The following is a 21,648-nucleotide window of genomic DNA, read 5'->3' as shown; positions in this document are numbered from 1 at the left end:
CTGTAGTAAGTTACCAGCAGAATAAACCGTTGCAGCATGGCTGTTTCTGTGCGGAAAAAGGAAAGCGTGAGTAAAACACATCCAGAATATACAGTTATGCCACGCTAAGGACTCCAAACTACAGGCTAATAAAAGTTATGCACTCATTTGCCATTCAATTAAGATGCTCTTGATATTATAAAGTAGCATTCTCTCGAAAACAGTCCTTCTGATAATTCCCTAACAGAACAGGGTCAGCTGTAAGCAGATCACTCTAACTGAGGCAATTTAATATATGTGCATAAAATTTAAAATAGACAAGATTTATCTCTGCGTAGATGTTAGTATATTACAAACACGTCTTTTACTCCTTTGGCTGTGCTTTACAATCAAGAAACCAATAACTTCTTACAGAACAATGTTCTACTGAGGCCTGTTTGTATTACAATGACTGATTTTTCTCCCTTTTTTTTCAGTTCTCAGCCCAGTTCAGCATGTTCCAGACCATCAAGGACCAGCTAGAGCAGCGGACCCGGATCCTGCAGGCCAACATACGGTGGCAGCAGGAGGAGCTCCAGAAGATACAGGAGCAGCTCTGCCTGGTCCAGGACTCCAGTGTACAGGTGTGTTACTGCTGGGAAGGGCAGAGCAGAGCATCCTCTCTTGCATGGCCATTGATAGGGTTGGTGACTTAAAATTAGCTCAAGAGTCCAGGAAATCTGGACACGTGGAAACCAGCTCATCTGAATGAGGATGCTGCCTTCTGAAAGCCCCTTGAGTAACCTATGTCAAGAAAGATTTAAAAGCTTTCTGGAAGAAGAGAAGGAAGAAATATCTCAACCTTAGGAGGAGGAGGAGAAGAATTTAGGTCATTTACAGTAGCATTTTAATGCTTTATCTACTGAGCCTTCAGACTGAGCAGCTGTAGTAGAAAAATGTTCAAGTTCAGACTTGTCAATGATTATGTCTCTCCAGCTCATTAGCTTCCATCCAATCACTGCTTGCTTCATGTTGGCATCACTCGTGCTCAGTATCTTGTCTGTCCAGCTCTTCCTTAGCCAACAGCCCTCCTTCAGGCAGTGCTCATCTCTTTCATTCACTCCCTGTTTTCCTGACCCTACCCCAGCCCAGATACAGAGCACAAGAGATTAATTTCCTTGTCACGTTAAAAGCCCCCAAACCTCTGCTGATGTTCATTTGTTCACACCTGGGAGGTGTCTGAATTTGTTCTTCACTGGACCAGCTTAAGCCTTTAGGGTGAAGCTGACTAAGCCTGCTCTTCTTCTGCCTTTGATACCTCCTACAGAGAGCTAGAATTCACTAAGTACAGTAGCTGCTTTTAATTCATCAAGTACAGTGTCTGCTTTGTACTACCCCTTATGTCTACCAAACCTCAGAAATAATAGCAAGAGCAGTTCAGTACATCGCAAGTTTCACTTAATGACAAATGGACAAATCATCCAGTTTTATGGAAGTTTTCTGAATGCGGGGTGATTACTGCTATGTTCCTCATAATTGAACTATAAATGTCAGGTTAAATGACCCTTGCTAGAAATGTTGCGTTGGGGACCCACTGTGAGCATTGTACTAAAAAGATTTTTTTAGAAGACAAGCTCTGGCATGGAAACGAATATGTCAAAGAACATTTTAAGCACAGGAAGAAAACCTGGGACCTGCTGAAGTCAGTGGAAATTTTGCTCCCAACTTCCACAGACTCTCACCCATCATCAGCATCTGTGAAATGCAGTTTCACATATTAAAACAAATTGGGATTGTATGTTTAGGCAATTAAGGGATCAGTGAAGCCAAATTAGAAACTTTGCCACCTAAGTTGCTGCATGTGTACTGCTGTAAGACGGTGGGTCCCAAAATCAGGACTCTCTGTTCCTGGTGCCATATAAGTGTATAGGTAGACCAGGTTTAACTTCAGTCCATTTCTTCTATTGGTTCTGCGCTGACTTTGATTAATGGGAAAGGAAAGTGTCTCTGCAATTAGCTGGCCTTCAGTTCAGAATCATGTCATATGTCTGAAAGCTATTATTGTTATTATGAATATCAAGAGACATGATATTCTCACTTCCTTTTTAATTGGGCGAAAACCGTTACTCTCTCCTGGTGAAGTCTTCAATATCACATACACTTTTTTTGTTGTCGTTTTTTGCATAATTCAGGCAAAAATAGAAGATCAGAGCACATTCCTATAAGCAGGAAATGAATTTTATTTTTACATAGCTGTCCCCCATATGCGCTATGGTGCATTTCATAACCCAAAGACCGTGGGACAGGTTCTCAGATACGCTCATAGGGAGCTCAAGCAGAGAGAAGAGGAGGCCCAGTGGGTAAATGGTGGGTAGTTCCATACTGCCCACCCCATACCAATTTGTAGCTCTGAGTTATACCATTTGGGTGACCCTGTCCCCCATGAAGACTGTACCAGGTTGGACCAAGTATTTTGAGACCAGTACAAGTTCTCTGATGTCAGTACCGACCATTTCCCAGCTTATTGCAGATGCAGAACTGAGAGGCAGGGGGCTGGAGGGCAGTTCAGAAATGCAGGGGCTGCGTATCTGCCTGAAGGGGCAGTGCTGGATGGCAAGGGTCATCCTCTGTAGTTCTGGTGCCTTTCAGTCTCCTCAGAGCAATCAAACAAGGTGGTGAGATGCGAGCGGTCACACCGACTCATGGCCAGGGCCTTTTCCTTCTCCCACTTTCTCTAGGTTAAAAAAAAAACCACAAAGAAATTACTGTGCTGTTGCAGGAATAGAGTGAGACCAGGAATTAGCTTTGTCTTATTTGGCTAGGGGCAACTTAAAAGAAAGCCTCACACTTTTGCATGCAGCACTTTTGTGACTCACAAGCAGCGAGGAGTAAACTGTTAAATCAGAAATCCAACCACATGCTTTGCCGCACAGATTTCATCATTCAGAGAGCTGGATGTCTGCAGACACTGATCTGTGTCTATTATCAGAGCTACAAAGCATAGTAGCAAACAGGCGAGCATTACTATCAAGCACATTTCTGGTCTCTTTAACATTCCGCGTAAAAGAGCTGTAAGCATGGGGGAGTGCCGTAGGCTGTCTGAAAAGGGGGAAGTATTCTCTGATTTTCCCTCATTAGCTGATTTATTAGCATATCTTCCCCACTGGTTCACTCCCACACAGAAGTGTACAGGTAGCTCTGCGGGGAATTAAGCCCCATTTCCATTTCCTTCAGAAATCTTCAAAACTACAGTACGGCAGTCCACCAAGAAACGCTTTCCCAACCAGACAGATGTTGAGCATGGTAGTCTGCATTAGAAACTGTTTCCAAGGGCCTTGTGCAATGAATGATGAAACTAGCAGGAGGGTTGTGGGCCCTGAACAAAAGTGTTCAAAACTCCATTAAATCCCTGTTACTGCTTTTCCTGACAAATGACAGTATGAAGGACAGGAGCAGCAAGAGTAACCTCAGAAGTCTGAAGGATGCTGCGTCTGCTCCAGATTCGAACAGTCTAGCTAATGAATTGCGGATGGGGAGGAAGGCAGAAGGGCTGAGCCTGACCAGCCTGCAAGAACTACAAACGAGACCGTCCAAAGCCACCCATCATTTGCAAACCAGTCTCCCTTCGAAGTCAGTGAACCTCAGCTTCCCAGTGCTGTGCTTCTCATCTTCCCGTATTTTACATAAAGAAAGAGTCTTGATGTCTGTAATGATCAGCCCAAAGGCTATAATCCACTGATTATCCAAAGGACAGGCAGAGTCAAAGAGCCGTTTTCCTCACGATGTCTTGCCAATGTGATTCATCCATTAGCTGTAGGGACCATCTGTCTTGGAATGAGGGGGCAGCAGTGTCAGAGGGTCCCTCCCCTCCCTCGCTGCTTTGCTGCGCATGTTAACAAGCTGGCCAATTAAAAAATATTTGTAAGATGCTTCACTGACCTTGCAGTCTGCAAAATCAGCCACAAGACATGTCATTATCAGCAGTACAGTTAGGGGGTTGCTAATTTATCTACTTGGATTTGCTCAGGCTGGGAAAGATTTCATTCTTTATTAGGGAGTTTGTTATTTAAAGTTGCTGTATTTCAGTGTTTCAGGGGAATTCAGGCAGGACTATCAAAAAAGAGGCACATTATGAAAAAACACCAGTAAGTTTTGTACAAATGAAGCATGTTCTTGCTTTTAGGCTTAACTAGCAGGTAGAAATTCCACGCTTCGATCCTCTCTCAGGTTAACTCTTGTTTTGATGAGGCATCTTGAGTCTTCCAGTTCTGCAGGGACACAGGTTAAATGGCACCATCGCTTCCTGCCTTGAGCTTTTTTTTTCCAGGACATTTATGTTCAGAAGGTAATAATGCTGCTTTGGCCATTATAATGCAAGAGAGGGTCCCTAGGTATGAAACACTCAGAGCTCTCTCAGGGTACGAACACATGAACAAACAAAATTGGTTTACTGGGATAAACTTGGTTGTAAATTTATAGTAAATTTTAGCTGCCAACCATTAACTGTGCACATTCGTACCCAGTGGCACACGCTGGTAATTGCAAAGTAGGTTATTCTGCTTGCTTTCAAGGATAAGCTCCTTGGCCACCTTCTGGAAGTAAGGCATGCTCATAGGCAGAGTAAGTCATTTGCCACAAGTTCACCCCCTGCCTGACATTCGCATCGATAGATGTTGACTTTGCATTGGATGAACTTAGTATTTCTCCAGTACTATGCGCCACGTACAGGGAGGACACTAAGATAATCATCCTAAAGGTCTTAATTTGCGGTGACCTGGCCAGTACCAGTCGGTTCACACTCCCCATCATATTTTTGAAAGACACCACTTGCTTCACCTGTTCTGAATTTTATATTGTTTTATATCAAATTTTGTATCAATGGCGACCAGTTTCATTGCTAGAGCTAATCAAGTGAGTTCATTTACCAAACATGTCCAAAGCTTAGCTTCTATATACAGAAAATAAACAAGAAAACGATTTTGCGTAATTTCTGTCTTTGATTTATTCATAATAAGACCTATTTACTTGGCAGAAGTTGCAAGACCATCTGTCTTTCTGATACGTAACGGCTCCAAACTCTGTGAGCAGTGTTTTTAAAACACTCGGAGCTAGTTTCAGACCTGCTGTGAGCAGCCCCAACTCTGTTGCTTGACCCATTTATTTCTATCAGACATCTCTGAGGTGTGGTTAGCCTACAGCATCTGAAACAAGCCTTTGCTTTAGGTCCATTAACATTTTCATTAATTGCCCCCCTCTCTCAGCTGATTAATGCAAGCTTTGTCTGTACCTTTTTTCTGAGTAAAATCTTGGCACGTAGAAATTCATTAAAAATTTATCATATTTAAATAAAAACCATGGTTTAAAAGCTAGATAAATAAGTACAAATATGATGGATCAACCCATACTTATGCAAAGAAAAGCAGTGCATTGTGCCAGTCCTTTGGAGGTAGGCATGGGGTTTTTCCAAGAAAAATTAGAGGGGACATGGTAGTTTAGGGAATTGTTAATACAGCAATAAGCTGCAGAAAGGTGTACTAATTACTGGGTGTACCTCAGATGTACTGCTAGGCATGAGACTGATGGATGAATAATGAAGATAATAATTGTGATTCTGATTTCATTTAAACCCTAAGTAGCTCCACTTAAATTAATGGAGTTCCACACGTGTAATAGTGGTGTGGAATCAGAATCAGATCCAAAAATGCCTTCAACTACCTGCGATGCGTACTTCTGTACAGTCCTCGGTGGCAAGAAGCTAGGTTTGAAATATTGCAAAGGTAGCTTGTAGCATTAATAATGTATGGTTTTAAAAGATGCCTTTTTCCTCTGTACAGCTATAATAAAAGAAATAGCCCCTAGAAAAGCAAAAATTCCCAAGTCCTACAGCTTTTAAAGAAGAAAGCCTCACCTTGCAATGCAGGCATGGAGAGTATATCGTTTACAGAAACACTAACAGAGGAGATGCTAGCTCTTTTGCACCAGTCAAATGCATGGTACGGTTAAGAAGAACACCGGGTGATAGTTACCTGATGGGAAATCAGATAAATGACAGTGACTGTCTGTTTACACATCTTCTCAATGATAAGGACACAGCCATTCCACATGGACAGCTCTGGCCTGACTGTGGCCTCACTAAAAATATTTGACAACCCAACTGTATGTAAGGTGTTGAATTTCCAGAGACAAATTCAAAAGCAGCCCTGTCTGAAAGGCAGGCTGATTTTGTTGAAAGGGGAAATGAAAGGACTGAAAAGACATGGAGTTACTCTCTTCTCTCTGGTCAAGATGCCCCAGAACACAGTGAATGTACAGGGAACTGCTGTTATGAGGGCTGTGCCTGCCCCACAGAGAGAGGACTTGTACCTTCAGGCCATACTTCATGAATAATGAGTGCACTTGCAGAACAAGAAATCAAGAAACTAGAGACAGCAGAACTGTTAATGTAGGAAAGATAGGTGATTTCCAACTAACAGTAAATGCATAGTGAATCCAGAAACATGGTAACTTTATTTTAGACTATAGCTTTGGATTTAGTTCTGTCACCTTCATTATTCAAGACAGCTGGGCTATGTAAATAAACCCTCCCCCCTTCTTTTCCAGATGTTCCTACAGCAGCCGACAGCATCCCTGAGCTTTAGCAATACTCAGCAGCCGGAGCCACAACAGCTACAGCAGAGATCAGGGGCCATTTCTCAGCAGCAGCTTGTCTCCAGTCCTCAACTTCAAGGGCAAATTGCATCTTCGCAAACAGCGAACCAGCAAGCACTGAGAGAAGCAAGCGTGGTATCGAGCCAGGTAATCACTTCTTTGAATAGAGGAGCATTTATATGGAAAGAAGCTGTATTAAACAAGCAAGTAAAATCATGTCAGTCCTGTAAGTCTACCTTTGTCTTTCCTTCCCTATTGTCCTATGTAGGGGGAGCCTATATAAAGGGTGTGCCTACAGCATTTACTTTTCCTTAAATCCCTTTTTTAAGACCTCAGCCAGGAGGGTTACTTGAGCAGCTGTTTCAGCTTGAAAACTGAGGAGGGGGGCATGCAAAAGCTGTGGATGACTTACTGTTCTTCCGTTTATCCTGAAAGAAACCTGACCGACCACGCTGGAAACTAGCAATAGCGGTGTCGGTAGCGTGACCTCTCAAAATAAGCTTCACCCCTGCTTGCTCCCTGAATCCAGCCAGACGCCGCCGACACAGCAAAGCCTGTCTGCTCGGGTAGCACACAGCTGGAATACATGGAGATTTGTGTGAGACCCCCAGGTTGTGAGCATAAGAGAGTCCTGCATGGGGACATAAATTCAGCCTCATTTAGTAGTAACTGAGACTGGTGAAAGCTAGTAGGTTTGACATGTGGGTTTTTTTCTTATTGCTGGTTTCTCGGCATTTCCAGATTTTGCTCTTCCACCCGCCTGTTGTACCTCCCTGCACAGAAAACGTAGCCCCTATTTCTGCTACCTGCGTGTGTGGCAAACGTAGCTGCACCATTATCTTCAGACCACTCAGCTGTAGCTCCTACATACCTGTAGGATAAGATAATAATATAATATAATACCTGTATTATAATGACTCTATTAGTGTATCCCTATTATAAATAGAAAAAAAACCCACCACCATCTTTTTCTTTAATAAGGTTTATTCCCATCATTGGGCTTTTACGGCAGCGCTAATCACACCTAACTTTGCTCGTGTCTTCACGGGGTGTCGTTTGTCTCCTCAACTGCTTGACGGCACGACCGGGGCGGCTTTGCCTTCACAGCGCCCTGGGCCAAGGGCTCTGCAGAACGGCAGAACAGGGCGCGGGGCAGCCGTGGGTACGAAAGCGGCGGCGGGCTGGAGGAACAGCAGCCGGGTGGACGCATCGCCAGGCCTTAACGGCGACCGCGCCCCCGCCGCACTGTCGCGGTCCGTCTCTTTAGGCCTTCTCCACGCAGCGGTGACGGCCGCGCTCGAGTTTCGCTCTCTGCCCGCTCTCTTCCAGGGCCCGAAGGCGGCGAGGAGCGCGGAGCCGGCGCCGGGCGGCGGACGGCCCCCCCGCGGCGCGCCCCCGCCGTTCGCCGCAGCCCCCGCCGGCGGCGGCACCGCGGCGCCCCCTGCTGCCCTGCCGCGGGGCGGCACCCCCGGCCCGCCCGCCCCCGGCTGCAGCCACGACCAGCAGCTCAGGTACGGCCCGACCCCGCCCGGCCGGCGGGCGGCGCAGGGCCAGGCCTCCCCGCGCGCCTGGCCTAGGCCTTAGGCCCAGCGCTAGGCCCAGGCCTCAGGCCCAGCCGCTGAGCATGAGGACCCCAACTGCGCTCGGTTTAGATTCGGCGTGCGCGGTCTCGGCGTGCGCGGTCGCGGCAGCTGTGCCGCCTCTGGCCTCCCAGCCCCGGGGCGGTGGGATGTCTCCGCTTTTCCTTCGCTGCCTCAGGCTCCCCCGGGTGGGAGGTGGAGGAGGGCCAGATCCTTGGTATCCAACTAGACACGTGAACCAAAAAAATTACATTCTGATACTCAGAAAGCTCAAGTACAAGCCATTCCCACCAGCAGGAGCAAAAGAAATTTCACTCTCCTGAAATCCTAGTGCCCAGCTTCCCAGGGCGGCACCCACGTTACCAGCGAGGGCACACACTGCCCCAGTCCCCACCTCACAGCGCCCAGGAAGCGCCTGCCATGGCTGAGAGCTGAGGTCAGATCCCCTAACGCTCCGCCTTGTGCTGTGCCTACGAAAGCATCCTGTTTCTGTTTTCAAAATGTGGGATTTGTCTGCTCCTTCTGTTACAGCAATGTCACCTTTTCTTTTTTCCATGCGCCAGACTGCTGCTCAGCCAGCCTATTCAGCCCATGATGCCTGGGTCCTGTAATGCAAGACACCCTTCAGACCTCAGCATGGCGGGATCCCAGGCCAAGTATGTGACTTGTCAAAGATAAAACATCAAAGTTGCTTTTGAGGGGAAATAGCCTTCTTCAGTAAGATGACGAAGTAGTTATAAATATCGGGAACGTGTTACTGTGCTGAGCCTGCCTTCCAGTGTCAGGGTCAGCCTTACCCTGCCTGGTCACATCAGGAAGGATGACAGAGAAACACAACGTGCCAGTGGCATTTTAACAAGCTGAGGATGAGGGAATTTTTCTCCCTCACATGATGCTTGCTTCACTGCTGGAACTTCTGACCCACCAACGTAAATGTGAGAGAGAAAGTCAGCAGTGGCCCAGTTGAAATGGCCGGCACCAAGAAAGCCCTTGCTCTCTGGGCAGTGAGACGCTGGTGTAACGCCAGTGGAGCTATGCCTAATCTACACCAGCAGAATTGAAAGAACCAACAGGCCCCTGCGCCTGAGCGCTCTCGGAAAAACTGCTAAACAAACCACCTCAGTTGTTTGTCTCCTCAAAACTCAGATGAAGGAAGCAGAAAACATCGGTCAGAAAATGCTTGGTTTTTTTCTTAGCTGTTTTTCGTCACTGTACTTAGTTGTGAACTGCTAAAATAATAAGGCAGCTGTTTGCACATCCTTACTTTAAAAGTATTTCTGTGTGTCACCTCAGGAATGTAGGCATTCAGTACTTCTTTTTTTAAACATCACTATTGCTGTTTAAGATTATCTTGAGTTAAACTTTTCAACTTTAAATATACAGCATTTTAGATCTGCTTTTAAGCATCTAAATAAAAGAGACCTGATTTACAAAGATACATCTCCAACTTCACATACACTTCCTGACTCACGGGACCCTTTTTTAGGAGCTCACATCCTAGTATACGTACCCAAATTGTAGCATTTCTGACTAACCCCTAATGTTGAACAGCTGTTCAGCAAACACACACCACACTATGATCTCATCACCCATTACAGGATAAACAGAATTAGGCTGGGCTGGCAACAGCTCCGTTGTGGTTTTGCCCACAGCCTTCCACAAAACAACACATATTTAAGTTTTTCTATGCAAAAGCAGACTGGCAAGAGGAGCCAAGTATTTTGTTTCTGTCCCATCCCTCACTCTGGAGAACTTCTAGAGGCTTCTTCTGTTCCTACAATGTGGCTCACAGTGATGGGAACTGCTGACCATACTTGCCAATATGTATATGAGCAGCCTAAGAAGTAATCAACCCTAGCCATGTTTCTGCAAGAGATTACCACCCCACAGGCAGTCACAGGGAAGCACAGGCAGCAGAACAGGAGGAGTATATACTTTTCTCTCGCTGCAGTTCAGAGCTCAGCATATTAATACAGAATCGAAGGCCATTTCGTTTAATGAGCCTGGGATGTGAATTCTGTAGCCAAAGAGAAGACGGGCATAAACCAGAATCTTTAATGAATCTAAAATACGCTCTGGATTTTGAGATGAGATGTATGCTGCCCTCCAAGTCCAGCTCATGCACAGAGTAAGGCAAAACAGTGTTGCCAGTGGTGCCATTGTTCATATTAGCAGGTCCTGTGGAATCCTTTATTAGGAATTATTTATGAAGGCTAGGGACTTCCACCCCTATACTACAGGAAGACCTTTGCTTCCAGCAGTTGTTCTTGATTGTTTTGCTTCTTTCTTCCACAGGTATTCTCAAACCCAACAAATGTTTCAAAGTTTGGAAGTGCAGACTTCCAGCAGCGGCTCTCCAATCGTACTGATGGGACAAGCAGTGTTAAACCAAGGGTTCGCCACTACACCTCCTTCCCAGCCATCCTCTCTGCCACCTATGCAACTCCAGCACCAACAGCATCAGCAACAACGCTACCTGCAGGTAGGGTAGGACAAAGAGGACAATGTATAAAACGTACATGCAGAGTAATAAGGCGAATGGGCTGAGCAAACAGAGCCCCAGGTTTCAGCGGGAGACTGATCATGGCAGAAATGGCCATTTCAGAGATACTGAAATGTGCAAGACACTGATACAGTGTCGCGTACCCTTCCAGTATAGCAAGGGACCAGTGAGAACAGTCAGAATATTTCAAAGGAAATTACTAATTCTGTACATTGGAAACATAATCAGATTATCCTGGATATATTTAAAGCGTATTTCTAGATGGAGAAAATTGCTGCCTTAGGATTTATTCTGTACTCTTTATTCAGTATAAAATTTGCTTAGTTTACAAGTCAAAAGATGATTTTTAATTACCAGCATCAACATAAAATGAGATCTGGATCTGATATCTGGATCCCTTCAGTAAATTAACATATTTTCTCAACTCCACAAGGCAAAGAAGATAAACTGGAGCACATTGCCTGGAAGAACCAGGTGATCTGAAGATGTAAAAATACGTTGGTTTTTTTTTACCTAATTCAACACATACTAAAGTAAAGGGGAAGGGGGGAAACGAGGTGTCTCTATGTTAACTCAAAAGGAGCTGAACTGTGTCTATAAACGTAATCGCATATCCACTGGCATCATTGAAAGAGTATCATCAACCTCAAATTATTAAACTCTTGTTATTGAAATGAAATCCTTATCATAGCTGAGAATTAATGAAAAAACTATGGCAGATACCGTTCCCAATAAAAGCATCTGCAAAATTCACATCGATTTCCCCACTGCAAGGTCACACCCTACTGTAAACGCACAAAAAGGAAGGGCTAGAAGGGACAGCATGAGGTACTCTAGGATCCCCTGTTTCATTTCTGTTGCATGTCTATTATCCATGCCATTTCTGACATGGTCGCCCACCCCGTTCCTAAACAGGCTTTTCAGGAAAACCTGCAAATCATAGGCAGCGCATTCCTATTAGAAAACCTTTTTCAGTGCCTAATTGTAATGTTCTTTGTTGCAATTTATGTCCATGCCTTCTAGCATTAGGTAAGCTAACCCCATGCCAAACAGCCCCAGAAATAAAAGCCAGCAAACTAGCAGTATTTTTAAGCACCCTGTACATTGAAGATGAAGAGCTTTAATATGTGAAAGAATCAAACACCACGATAAATTTTATTTTATCTGTAGGTGCAAACACCAAGTTCTTTGCACAATGAGCAACCCGATTCTTTGCTCCTGCCATCTTACTCGCCACAGCAAGGAAATATGGGGTATCATCAGACACAGCAGCAGCAGCAGCAGCAGCAGCAGCAACTAACATCAAGAAGAAGCAATAGCTTATCAGAATCATCAAATTTACCACAGCCACTGCGATAAGAGTCCCACCAGCACAATCAATGCACGATTAGCTTTAACCAATGGGCACATGGGGCAGAAGAGAATGACTTTGTACTTGCTGTTTTGGCTTTTGCACAAGCATTTCTTTCAAAGCTCTATGACAGAAGTACGCCACAGAGTGCAGACTGCCACAGACAGTGCATTTACGGCATGCTGGATTCAGTTTGCGCTGTCTCGTGAGCACAGTATGTACTGACAGAGCAAAATAGAAAGGAACACTATCCTGTGCAGCCTCCATCATCAATGGGTGCACAGGAGACGGCATTCAATCTTGGCCTGTCACTCTGAAAGCTATCTGGCAATTCCAAAAGACTGTTGACAGACTCATGAGGTACTTGGCCTTCACTGTTTCAGTTCCTCTTTTGTGTATGAAAAGCACTGCGTCAAAGGTCTATTGAGGAGAGAACAAGAGATTATTTTTATTATGATTATTGTTATTATTTTGCACAACTGCACAGAGGACAAAACCTAGGCACTTTCTGTAAAGAGAAGTTTGTTTCCTTATTCTTGTGGCCAAATTAGCACATCCAATGGAGGAGAAACCCCAGTCATTGGTGAAGATGGTCTACAACTCATAACCCTTGATTTAGAATCTGAAAAGTATTATGCAGCTTACCCTAACTGTTCTTCATTACTAAAAAACAAAGAAAAAAACCCCACAACCCACACTGGACTGTTTTCTATATGAATTGTGATTGCAAAGGAGAACTCAAATTCTAAGCACAATCATGCAACTCTCCAATAGTACAACATGGATCCTTCTTCAACCTAAGTAACTCACCCACTGCAAGTCTCTCAGAAATATGCACTGTGTTTTGGCCCACTGACTCGGTATGCTGCAGACTATTACATATCTCTTTCATTATAACATCTAGGATTGAATTTTCCTTTGGGGGGAAAAAAAAAGAAATGCACTTTTCGCTTTTTTTTGTATGTTTTCTGTTGATATGTTTCTAAGAAAGAGTTTATGTAATTATTAAATAAAAAGTAGTGTATTGTACAGCTGTTGTAATAATGACCTATTTCTATATAAAATAAAATTATATGGAATTATGTGGAAATTATTTTGTATATGAAATATCAACTCATTTCACAAGTATAAAGATTGTGCTTGTGCTTTTTTGTGAGTGGATATTTTGTAATAAACTAATGAATTAGAAATGTTTTTGTGAAGGGAACTACTGTTTCATGCTATATACAACTCCAACTATTATTTTTTTCCATTTAATGATGGACAGTTGTCTTTATTTGTAGAATAAAATAAAATAGCCAAAAGGCTTTATTGCAGGAGTTGCACACATTTTCCTGTGGCTGTTCAACTATGTGATTCCCTTGAGATTGTTAATATTAGCCGTGGCCCGGCACGGTGTTTGGCACCCAGTTAGCAAAAACAATTATTATCCTATGGGATCTTTGTCATGGCAGAGAATGATACCTCAGGAAGTTCTACTAACTGCTAGCCAAGACAGCTCATTTTAAGCTCCTTTAAAACTTTAAAGACCTCAGGCAGCTCTGTACATCCAACCAACCAGTTTTAGATTAGGACAAAACAGATGGTTTAAAGAATGGTTTGACCCAGCACATACCAGGGCTTTGACCCATGTCCAGCTTCAGTGTTTTAAGACATCGCTGTCCTGAGTTTTGTCATACATCTCTGCTGGAATTGCTACCATGCCCACACTGCAGACAGTCTAGTTACCACTCTGGCATCCTTGTGCAGGCTCTTTTTCATGTTAAATTCAAGTTAACTACAGGGTGGAATAGCCAAGGTACAGGTCTGCTTTCCCTCTGCTGACTCTGCTGCAGAAGCGGCAACCTCCAGCAGAATGAAGTGGATAACTGAGCATAGTAATGTTTTCATTCACCGTGGCAAGAGTGAAAAGGGATGGCCCTCAGGGCAGCTTGTAGCTGCCTGAGCCAGTGCTAGCCTCAAGAGAGCGCAGACCACGCCACCCTTCCCGCCCTTCAGTACCAAGGATTATGTCACAGGGTCCCACGTGTTCAGCTCTGGTTTCTATACCACGAACAATAGAGATAATTGGGCTGGGAGCTGGAAAGGCTAAAAGCAACCTTTCCGAAAAATAAAAAAGGTTCATTTGCCCTGAGTTCTGAAAAATCTTCTAAAAAACCTAAAAATCTCCTGATGAAAACCCACTGGCAAAATGACCCTGCAGCTTCCACAGCAAGACTGGCTGGCACGACTGATTGGTGCACGTCTATTTCAGTCCATACGATCCTTTTGTTTTACTTCATTGAAGGAAGATGAGGGAATCAAGTATCTGGTCTCTAAAAAGTGTTTAGAGATCAGATCTGGTCTCTGTGAAAATATTTTTACTGCTAACTTCAGGTACCAGTCTGAGTTAGCCTGCTTATCTCGTAGGTTCTTGCATTCAGTGAAGCAAGTGACCCCATCAGATGAAGACTGAAGAGCTAAACCTTCAGGTGCTTTCACTTTGTGTCTGAAGGAACCTCTCTCTTTCCGTTAACTATAGACAAACCTTAGCGAAGGCCTATTGGCTAAGTTAGAGACTAACTTCATAAATGCCACCCACTCCTGTAAGGGCTTATTCTGGGAAAGGGGAGGGGAAAATCTGTCTGCTTGTAGGCCAAAAAGTTCATGCAGGGCAGAGGTAATGAAGGAATACGAGCACCTCAGAGGAAATACCTGTGCAAGCAGCACTTGATGGACTTCAACTACTATGATGAAGTCACAGGAAGAGAAAATTCCATTAAGAATTTGTTTTACTCTCAGGGATGGTTATAATACACCCGTATCTCTCCTGGTCGCCAGTGGGTACGTCCAAACCAAGCTCAGCCTTGGAGCAAACACTTACCTTTCTAAAACCAGCAGTACTGTGAGTTGTTTACAGAGAGAAGCTGTAAATAGGGTAGGGTTGCCTTCCAATAAACTGGATTATATTGTTTGGAAAGATACAGAGCACTTACAAGAACAGATTTACGTCAATACCTAGTTTTTCATGCTCTGCCTCATTCCTCCCCTATACACTTGTTGTGGTTTTGGGTTATTGCACTTGTTCCCTGTTGCACACACACGCAACGCCAGTCCCCTTCATAGAGCTGGGCTGTTGCTCTAGCTCGTGATAGCCGAGATCCGCCTTGTTCGACATCATCACTCAGCTCGGGTCGTTTTTCTGGGCAGGCGGCCAGCGAAGAGGCGGTCACTGCAGACAGACCACTGCCCCGCGCGGCCGCGCCGAGCTTCTCTCCCAGGAAGAGGAGCCGCAGGCCTGAAGAGGGCAACCCGCCTGCTAGAAGCACAGCCACCCCCGAGCCGAGCTCCCCGCACGACGTACCACCTCGAAGAAAGACTCCTAAACGGGGGGCGAGCAGGCAGGCAGCTACCCGAGGGACGGCCCGTCCCTCGCTCCGTTCGCGAGCCCGGCCTCGGGGCTTCGGCTCGAGGCTGCGCCAGGAGCAACTCAACGACCGAGCAGCGGTCGGGGCGGAAGAGGCCGGATCCGCTCCCTCCGGGGTCAGCGCCCCCCTCCCCGGGGCAAACAGCCACAGAACCCCACCCACCCCCTCACCGCTCCCCGGTACCAGCAGACAGCCTGCTGCCCCCGCGCATGCGCGCCACCGCCTGACTGAGCCCCTCCCTCCTCCGGCGCGCGCCTCCGGTTGGTGCCGGCGCAGTCGGCCCTCACCCGCATCCCGGAAGGGCTCCTTGCTCCCATAGTGCCTTGCGCGGTCCTTTCCGGCCTGTGCCCGGGCAGGGTGAGTGGCGGTGCGGGGCCCGGGCTGCGGAATCCGCCTTCATCCGCCTGGCAGACCCCGCGGCGGGGGAGAGTCCTGGGCCTGGTCTGGCGCGGGGGGCGGCCCGGCGCGGGGGGCACCGGGTGGTTCCTGTCGGCGGGTCCGCTTTCGGCGGGGCTGCGTTCTGCGGGGCTGGGGCCTATCTCCCTGCCCCCCACAGGCCTGCGCTGAGCCGGGCGGGGCGCAGGCCCGGGGAGGCCTGCAGGGCACTTGGCAGGGGGCGCATACGGCCCGTGCTGGGCCTTTGCGAAGTAGAAGGAAGCGGTAGGCCGCCATCAGTCCCTGAAAGGGGCCTCTGTTGTACCGTCGTCTCCTTTCTGGGACGGGCCGAGCTGCCCTCCTGGGTCGCCTTGAAGAAGGAAGGTGCTTGGACATACAGAAGCAGGACGGGGTGGTTTTAAGGGTCCTTGGGGCTGGCCAGGAGCCCGGTCGTCTTGGGAAGTGGCCAAAGAGTGTCTCGTGTTTTATGCTCCTGTTAGGGAGATGAGAGTAAAGCCTTTGTGGTGCTGAAAAGTTGCTGCTTAAAATTTGCGACTGGTGAAACCCCGGGGATGAATTAATCTTAAATTGGTTCCTGAATGTGGGAGTTGTGTGGCTTAGAAGGAGCTGGGGACGATGGGAGGAGGGAAAGTGACAGCGAAAAGTCTGAGGGAAGTTGGGTCTGCGTTTGACATGTGCACGGATGCTTTTCAGCGTTGCTCAGATGGCTCCTGCAAAGAAAGGTGGTGAGAAGAAGAAGGGACGCTCTGCCATAAATGAGGTGGTAACTAGGGAATATACCATCAACATTCACAAGCGGATCCATGGCGTGTAAGTTATTGTTTTTTATCAGTGAAAGTGGCCTTATGTAAAGTGGCACTTGGAAATGGGTTTGGTAGGTTTTAAACTGCAGAGAATGACAGTCCTTACCAGTACCAATGCTAATGTGTGATGTTTTAGTCCCTTGTGCTACAGTTGTGTCCCGAGGAAGCAGCTGTGTACCTGTGCAGGCCTATACTTGCAGGTGGCTTTCAGAAACAAGCTTGTTTATTTTTTCTGTGAGTGTTCCTGGATGTAATTTGAAGTTAGGGCTATTTACCTCTGTGCACAGATCATCATTCTTTCCCAAGCAAAGTTTAAAATTTAGCCCACTGTAGTAAGTTTTATAGATTAAGTATTGTTATAATCAAATTATTGGCTCCATGCTTATCACTAAATTGTGTTAGGTGTAAATTGTGATATGGTTTGTGTTAAACAGTATTAGTGTGTGTAGATGAGAGTAACTTTTTACCTGACAAAATGTGGAACCTCATACCACTGTGTAGTAGTAAAATGCTGGAGAGGACTTCTTGAGAAACTGCGTCTCCCTTGGATTCTCTTTTTATGTGTGTGGCTGCATTCACGTGGAAGAAAACTATATCCAGATCAAAACAATTGGTGAAATTGCTGAAGTTAACTTAGAACAGCAGAGGAATGAGACAGTGCACTATTGCAAAATGATGGGTGAGGATGGGAGGCAGTGGCACCTTTAAATGGGAATAAGAAGTTCTGCCGTTGCCCGTTGATTGTTTACAGCAATTCACTCTATTCTTAATGATGGCAATCCTGCTATCCTCTTTTGGGGTTATCCTCTTTTTCTCTTTAGGCATGAAGTACTAGGGTGGAAATACTTTTTGTTCAATGCTTGTCTCACTTGTAATCACCCATCCCCAATACCTAGCACTAAATATCCACAGTAGTATACAAACAATAATGAATATAACCCACTGTGGGACCTTCGACCCTACTGACCCTATAGTCGCATGTCACAGTGTGGATATAATATCTACAGCAGAGCACTCTTGATGCAGCTGTAACTTCCAGTGTAAATGCCTAGTCATGCAGAATCTGCTCATAATAGGCATGAGACAAGTCATACTTGTAAAAAAACCAGTTCTGATAGTGGTCTGATCATGATGACATGAAGAAAGTAACCATCAAATACTGTTTAGCAGAAACTGTTACTCAGTATAGCATCAGTTTTGTTCTTCTGCTATTTATTTCAGTACTGAACAGTTCTGTCAAGTTTGTATTAACATTGTTGCACTGCTTTTCTTATAGGCCTTTCATTTACAGTGTCTGTGAAAGCTCTGATCCCTTCAGTAATACTGCAAGAAGTTTTCATGTCAGCATGCTAGAAATAAGATCCGGGAGATCTTGCAGTTGCAAAATTTTACTGAAATTGTACGACATAACTGTATGTGGTTTCTATTAGGCATAGACATTAAGTTTAGCAGCTACCTACTGGAGTAAAGGTCTGATCATACTATGATGCAGCTATTGAACCGCTGTTGAACACAATCCTTTCGATTGTATGTTTATAAAACACCAATGGTTGAGTGCTGCAACAAGTGTCCAATGCTGACAGTTTCCTGAAGTTAAAGAAATTGCTCTTGTGTTTGTCCTAGGGGCTTCAAGAAACGAGCACCGCGTGCTCTCAAGGAAATCCGTAAATTTGCGATGAAGGAAATGGGTACTCCTGATGTTCGCATTGACACCAGATTGAACAAGGCAGTCTGGGCTAAAGGAATAAGGTAAGTTTCTGCAACTTTCCTTATTGGGTGAGGAAGAACCTTTTAACTGTGTATGTGGAGGTGCAGGACGTGGAGGGGTAGAAAAATTTGTATCCTTCTTGCAGTGTTTGCATTTTCTTTGCAAATGCTTCCTTTCTTACAATGTGCATGCCAAGCTAATCTTCTGTCACCTCTACGTTCTGGTCAGCTCCCTCATTGTACTTGTAGCAAAGCTTTGGTAAACTCTGGAATTAAAAGAACTTTGTTCTAACTCTAATAAGAATAAAGCAAAGAAAAGAAAGAATACAGGTTTGGGGTGGGGAGGATTGGGGTATTGTAACAGTGTAGTACCCCAATCCCTATTGCAGCAGACAGTTTTTAGAAACATGGCTTTTTAGTGCTACCTACAGTCCCAGGCTAAGTACCTGGGATTTGCGTAATGTGTCTGAACAGGATTAGGTTTCGAAGTGTGCTGAATTGATAAATGTTGCACAAAGAAATAATGAGGTTTGTTTTAAATAGGGCCATTAATCTTGTCTTGAAAGTACAAGTAGGCCAGAAAATTACAGCTTCTGTTAAATTGCTGCTACAGAGGCGGCTGGTTTGGCGTTTGATCTGTGTGAAGATGGTCCAAAGGGACTCCTGTGATGAGTGGGACCTCTTAAACCATAATAAAAGGTTAACTGGTAGGGATTAATACTGTAAGTGATATCTTGGATATGCATGAGTCCTTGTTTTAAACCACGTCTTCTAGGAATTAGATTCCTGAGTCTAGCCTATGACATATTTGCAGTCCTTTACCTGGACTGCTCTGTGCTTAGGCCAACTCTTCCTTCAAAAACAGAGTGGGAAGATGGGACTAAGTTGCTGTGCTTTCTGAGCAGGGGTTCTCCATCCTTCCTGTTGAGCTGTTCCAATTCATACACAATGAAGAAGTAGCAATTGAACCAGGTGACCACATAACTTCAGAGCTTAGAAGTGAGGTTACTAACCAAGCCTTCCTTATATTAACTGGTAGGAGTGCATTCTGTGGAGCAGGGAGTCATCACATCTGTCTTTCCAGTGTGAGTTTAACTGCAGTTTTCACTAGTTAGAATAGATAAAGTATGCAAAGTAAAATACCTTCCTCTGGAAGGATCCGGAGAGGCTAAAATCACCATGTCAGCTAGTGTGATAGTCAGTGATCTAAGTAAGTAGTGAAAAATGGTTTTGACTTGTTGCAAAAAGGGAGTAAATCGAAGCAAGTTCCTGTGTCTTAATTATTGCATCTGTCTGATTAATAAGTATGCTCGTGAGAACATACAGCAAGGAGGAAGTTCCTTCTCATATTCTATGGAACAAAGTACTCTGAACAGGAGTTTACCAAAATCCTGAGTTCATTTGAGGTGGGAAGTTACTTTACTAAAAATGGTGTGGACAAATAATTCTGTGCCTTCCCTCAAGCAGCATATTTTGGGCAGTATTAGGGGAGGACGCTAAGCTGTGACTTGCCTATTAAGAACAAAATCATCTAAGCAATTTAGTTGTGGTTCCATGGGCTTTGTGAGGTGGAAATGTTGATCAGTTGTATGCCCATAAAAAAGATCTTGGTTCAGGTCTAGCGCTCACTAGAATTTCCATGAGACTTCTGGCATACAGATTGGGCAGTACTCTGACTCTTGACAGGGGCCTCAGGCTTTCGGAACAGATTGTTGGGGGGGGTTCCTCACTATTTTCTATTTGAGTAAGAAATGCTTGTTAGTAACAGCTGCTTGCTGATCCTATTTGTGCTGTGCTTCATGGTCATCTTCATAGTGTATTTCCTGGATCAGTAATGGACTGATGATGCACTTCTGACTTTATGCTCCCACTGGATTATGGTTTCATCATATTCAAGGCTCAGTTAAATCTTACCTGCTCACTTTAACAGAACAAAAAGCTCCTCTAAGGCAAACAGTCCAATCTCTTAAGGTACAGGATTTCACTCGTTATGATGGTGAGAGAGAGAAACACAATTGACTCATCATGTCTTTGCACAAATAGGCAAAGCTTAAGAATTTGGTGGGGGGTAGTAACTATGGAGCAGACAACTTTTCTATGAATTAACAGGTTTCAGTACATCTTTTATTGAAAATTAATCTATTGTCTTCCTTTTAGAAATGTTCCTTATCGTATCCGTGTGCGTTTGTCCAGAAAGCGCAACGAGGATGAAGATTCACCAAACAAGCTGTATACACTGGTTACCTATGTACCAGTCACAACATTCAAAGGTAAGGTTGCGTGCCGTCTCTCTTCCTCCATGCCATGTTTTTCTGAACAAGTAGCAAAGTGGGACAGCTCCTCCTGCAATGCAAAATTCAAATGAAAAGCATGCTGCTGGCTTAAACTAGGTCTGGTATAGAGAACAGGGCTGCTGGCTTGCCTGATCAGCTTTAAAAAGCAAATACAGAATTTAGCGAAATAGTCCTGTAAATTTGAGAGAATAAAAAACACTGGCCAGAGTTGTTAGGGTAGTTTAAGGTTTGTGTTTGCCTATATAAAGTACATCCTCTGATGTCAAAAGCTCAAGCAGGTTGAACTTTTTCTGCTTGTCACCTGAGAAGTATCTTATTTGCAGGATTAGTTTAATGTGAAGTTTTTGTTTTAACATTCGGTGAAATACTTGCCTATGTAGTTTGCTCTTCCAGAAGTAGATCAGCAAACTAGCTTTGAAACTGCAGGTGCACTTTCTTGTGAATACATGTATATTGCGTATACATAAAGGGACTTGTCCTAGTAATAGGTGATGATACAATTTCTTGTTTTGCAGGTCTACAGACAGTCAACGTGGATGAAAATTAAAGTGATTTTCATTACAATAAAAGGATAAAAAGAAAGTTTACTCCTAAGTTGTTTTTTTTTTAATTGTCCAGTCTCTTCAAGCTCTCATCCGTGAAGCATTAAGTTTAACAGGTGACAAGCTCTTAAAGTATCTTGCTTTCTTTGAGCTTGTACATAATGGTGTAATTTTCATAATTAAAGATACTGTAGACTTCTGTTATGTGACAATGGAATAAGGAGGAGATATGAATGTTCCTATGTGGGTGGCAAAGTCCCAGTGTTCTTGTTTTGTCCCTATGGGAATAAAGAGCCACTACACAAGTATTTTAAGTTAAGGCCAAGGTTTTTTAAAAAAAAACAACTACCAAAACTGTTATGTCAATACTTCATATATGTAATCTCTTGTGGATAAGGGAAACTCCCTGTATTTGGTCCCCCGTGGGTCTCCTAGGCAGGATCAGTAGGCTTCTCCCAA

The 21,648-nt window shown here is 44.6% G+C and overlaps 2 protein-coding genes across 3 annotated transcripts in view; both read left to right on the top strand.

Moving 5' to 3' along the window:
• Nucleotides 1-13,064, top strand: part of NPAS2 (neuronal PAS domain protein 2) — a 107,975-nt gene extending 94,911 nt beyond the window's left edge. The window contains exons 16-21 of the mRNA XM_059832962.1: nt 456-602; nt 6,559-6,753; nt 7,936-8,117; nt 8,750-8,842; nt 10,482-10,668; nt 11,860-13,064. Of these exons, the coding sequence (XP_059688945.1) occupies nt 456-602; nt 6,559-6,753; nt 7,936-8,117; nt 8,750-8,842; nt 10,482-10,668; nt 11,860-12,048 (993 nt within the window). The 3' untranslated portion in view covers nt 12,049-13,064. The remainder of the gene's footprint in view (nt 1-455; nt 603-6,558; nt 6,754-7,935; nt 8,118-8,749; nt 8,843-10,481; nt 10,669-11,859) is intronic.
• Nucleotides 13,065-15,750: 2,686 nt separating this feature from the next.
• Nucleotides 15,751-21,234, top strand: RPL31 (ribosomal protein L31). Of its 2 annotated transcripts, XM_059821600.1 has the most exons (5): nt 15,751-15,804; nt 16,537-16,653; nt 18,270-18,395; nt 20,511-20,623; nt 21,163-21,234. In XM_059821600.1, the coding sequence occupies exons 2-5, from the start codon at nt 16,547-16,549 to the stop codon at nt 21,192-21,194; spliced, it is 378 nt and encodes a 125-aa protein (XP_059677583.1). In that variant the 5' UTR covers nt 15,751-15,804; nt 16,537-16,546; the 3' UTR covers nt 21,195-21,234. The 2 variants fall into 2 exon arrangements, with proteins under 2 accessions (XP_059677583.1, XP_009807709.2); XM_009809407.2 differs by lacking the exon at nt 15,751-15,804 and having other exon boundaries at nt 16,523-16,653.
• The last annotated feature ends 414 nt before the right edge of the window (nt 21,235-21,648 follow it).

This window comes from Gavia stellata, chromosome 1 (genome assembly GCF_030936135.1).
Source record: "Gavia stellata isolate bGavSte3 chromosome 1, bGavSte3.hap2, whole genome shotgun sequence".
NCBI classification, from domain to species: Eukaryota; Metazoa; Chordata; class Aves; order Gaviiformes; family Gaviidae; genus Gavia; species Gavia stellata.
Note: the sequence above shows the minus strand (reverse complement) of the source record. Positions and strands in the feature narration are given on the sequence as shown.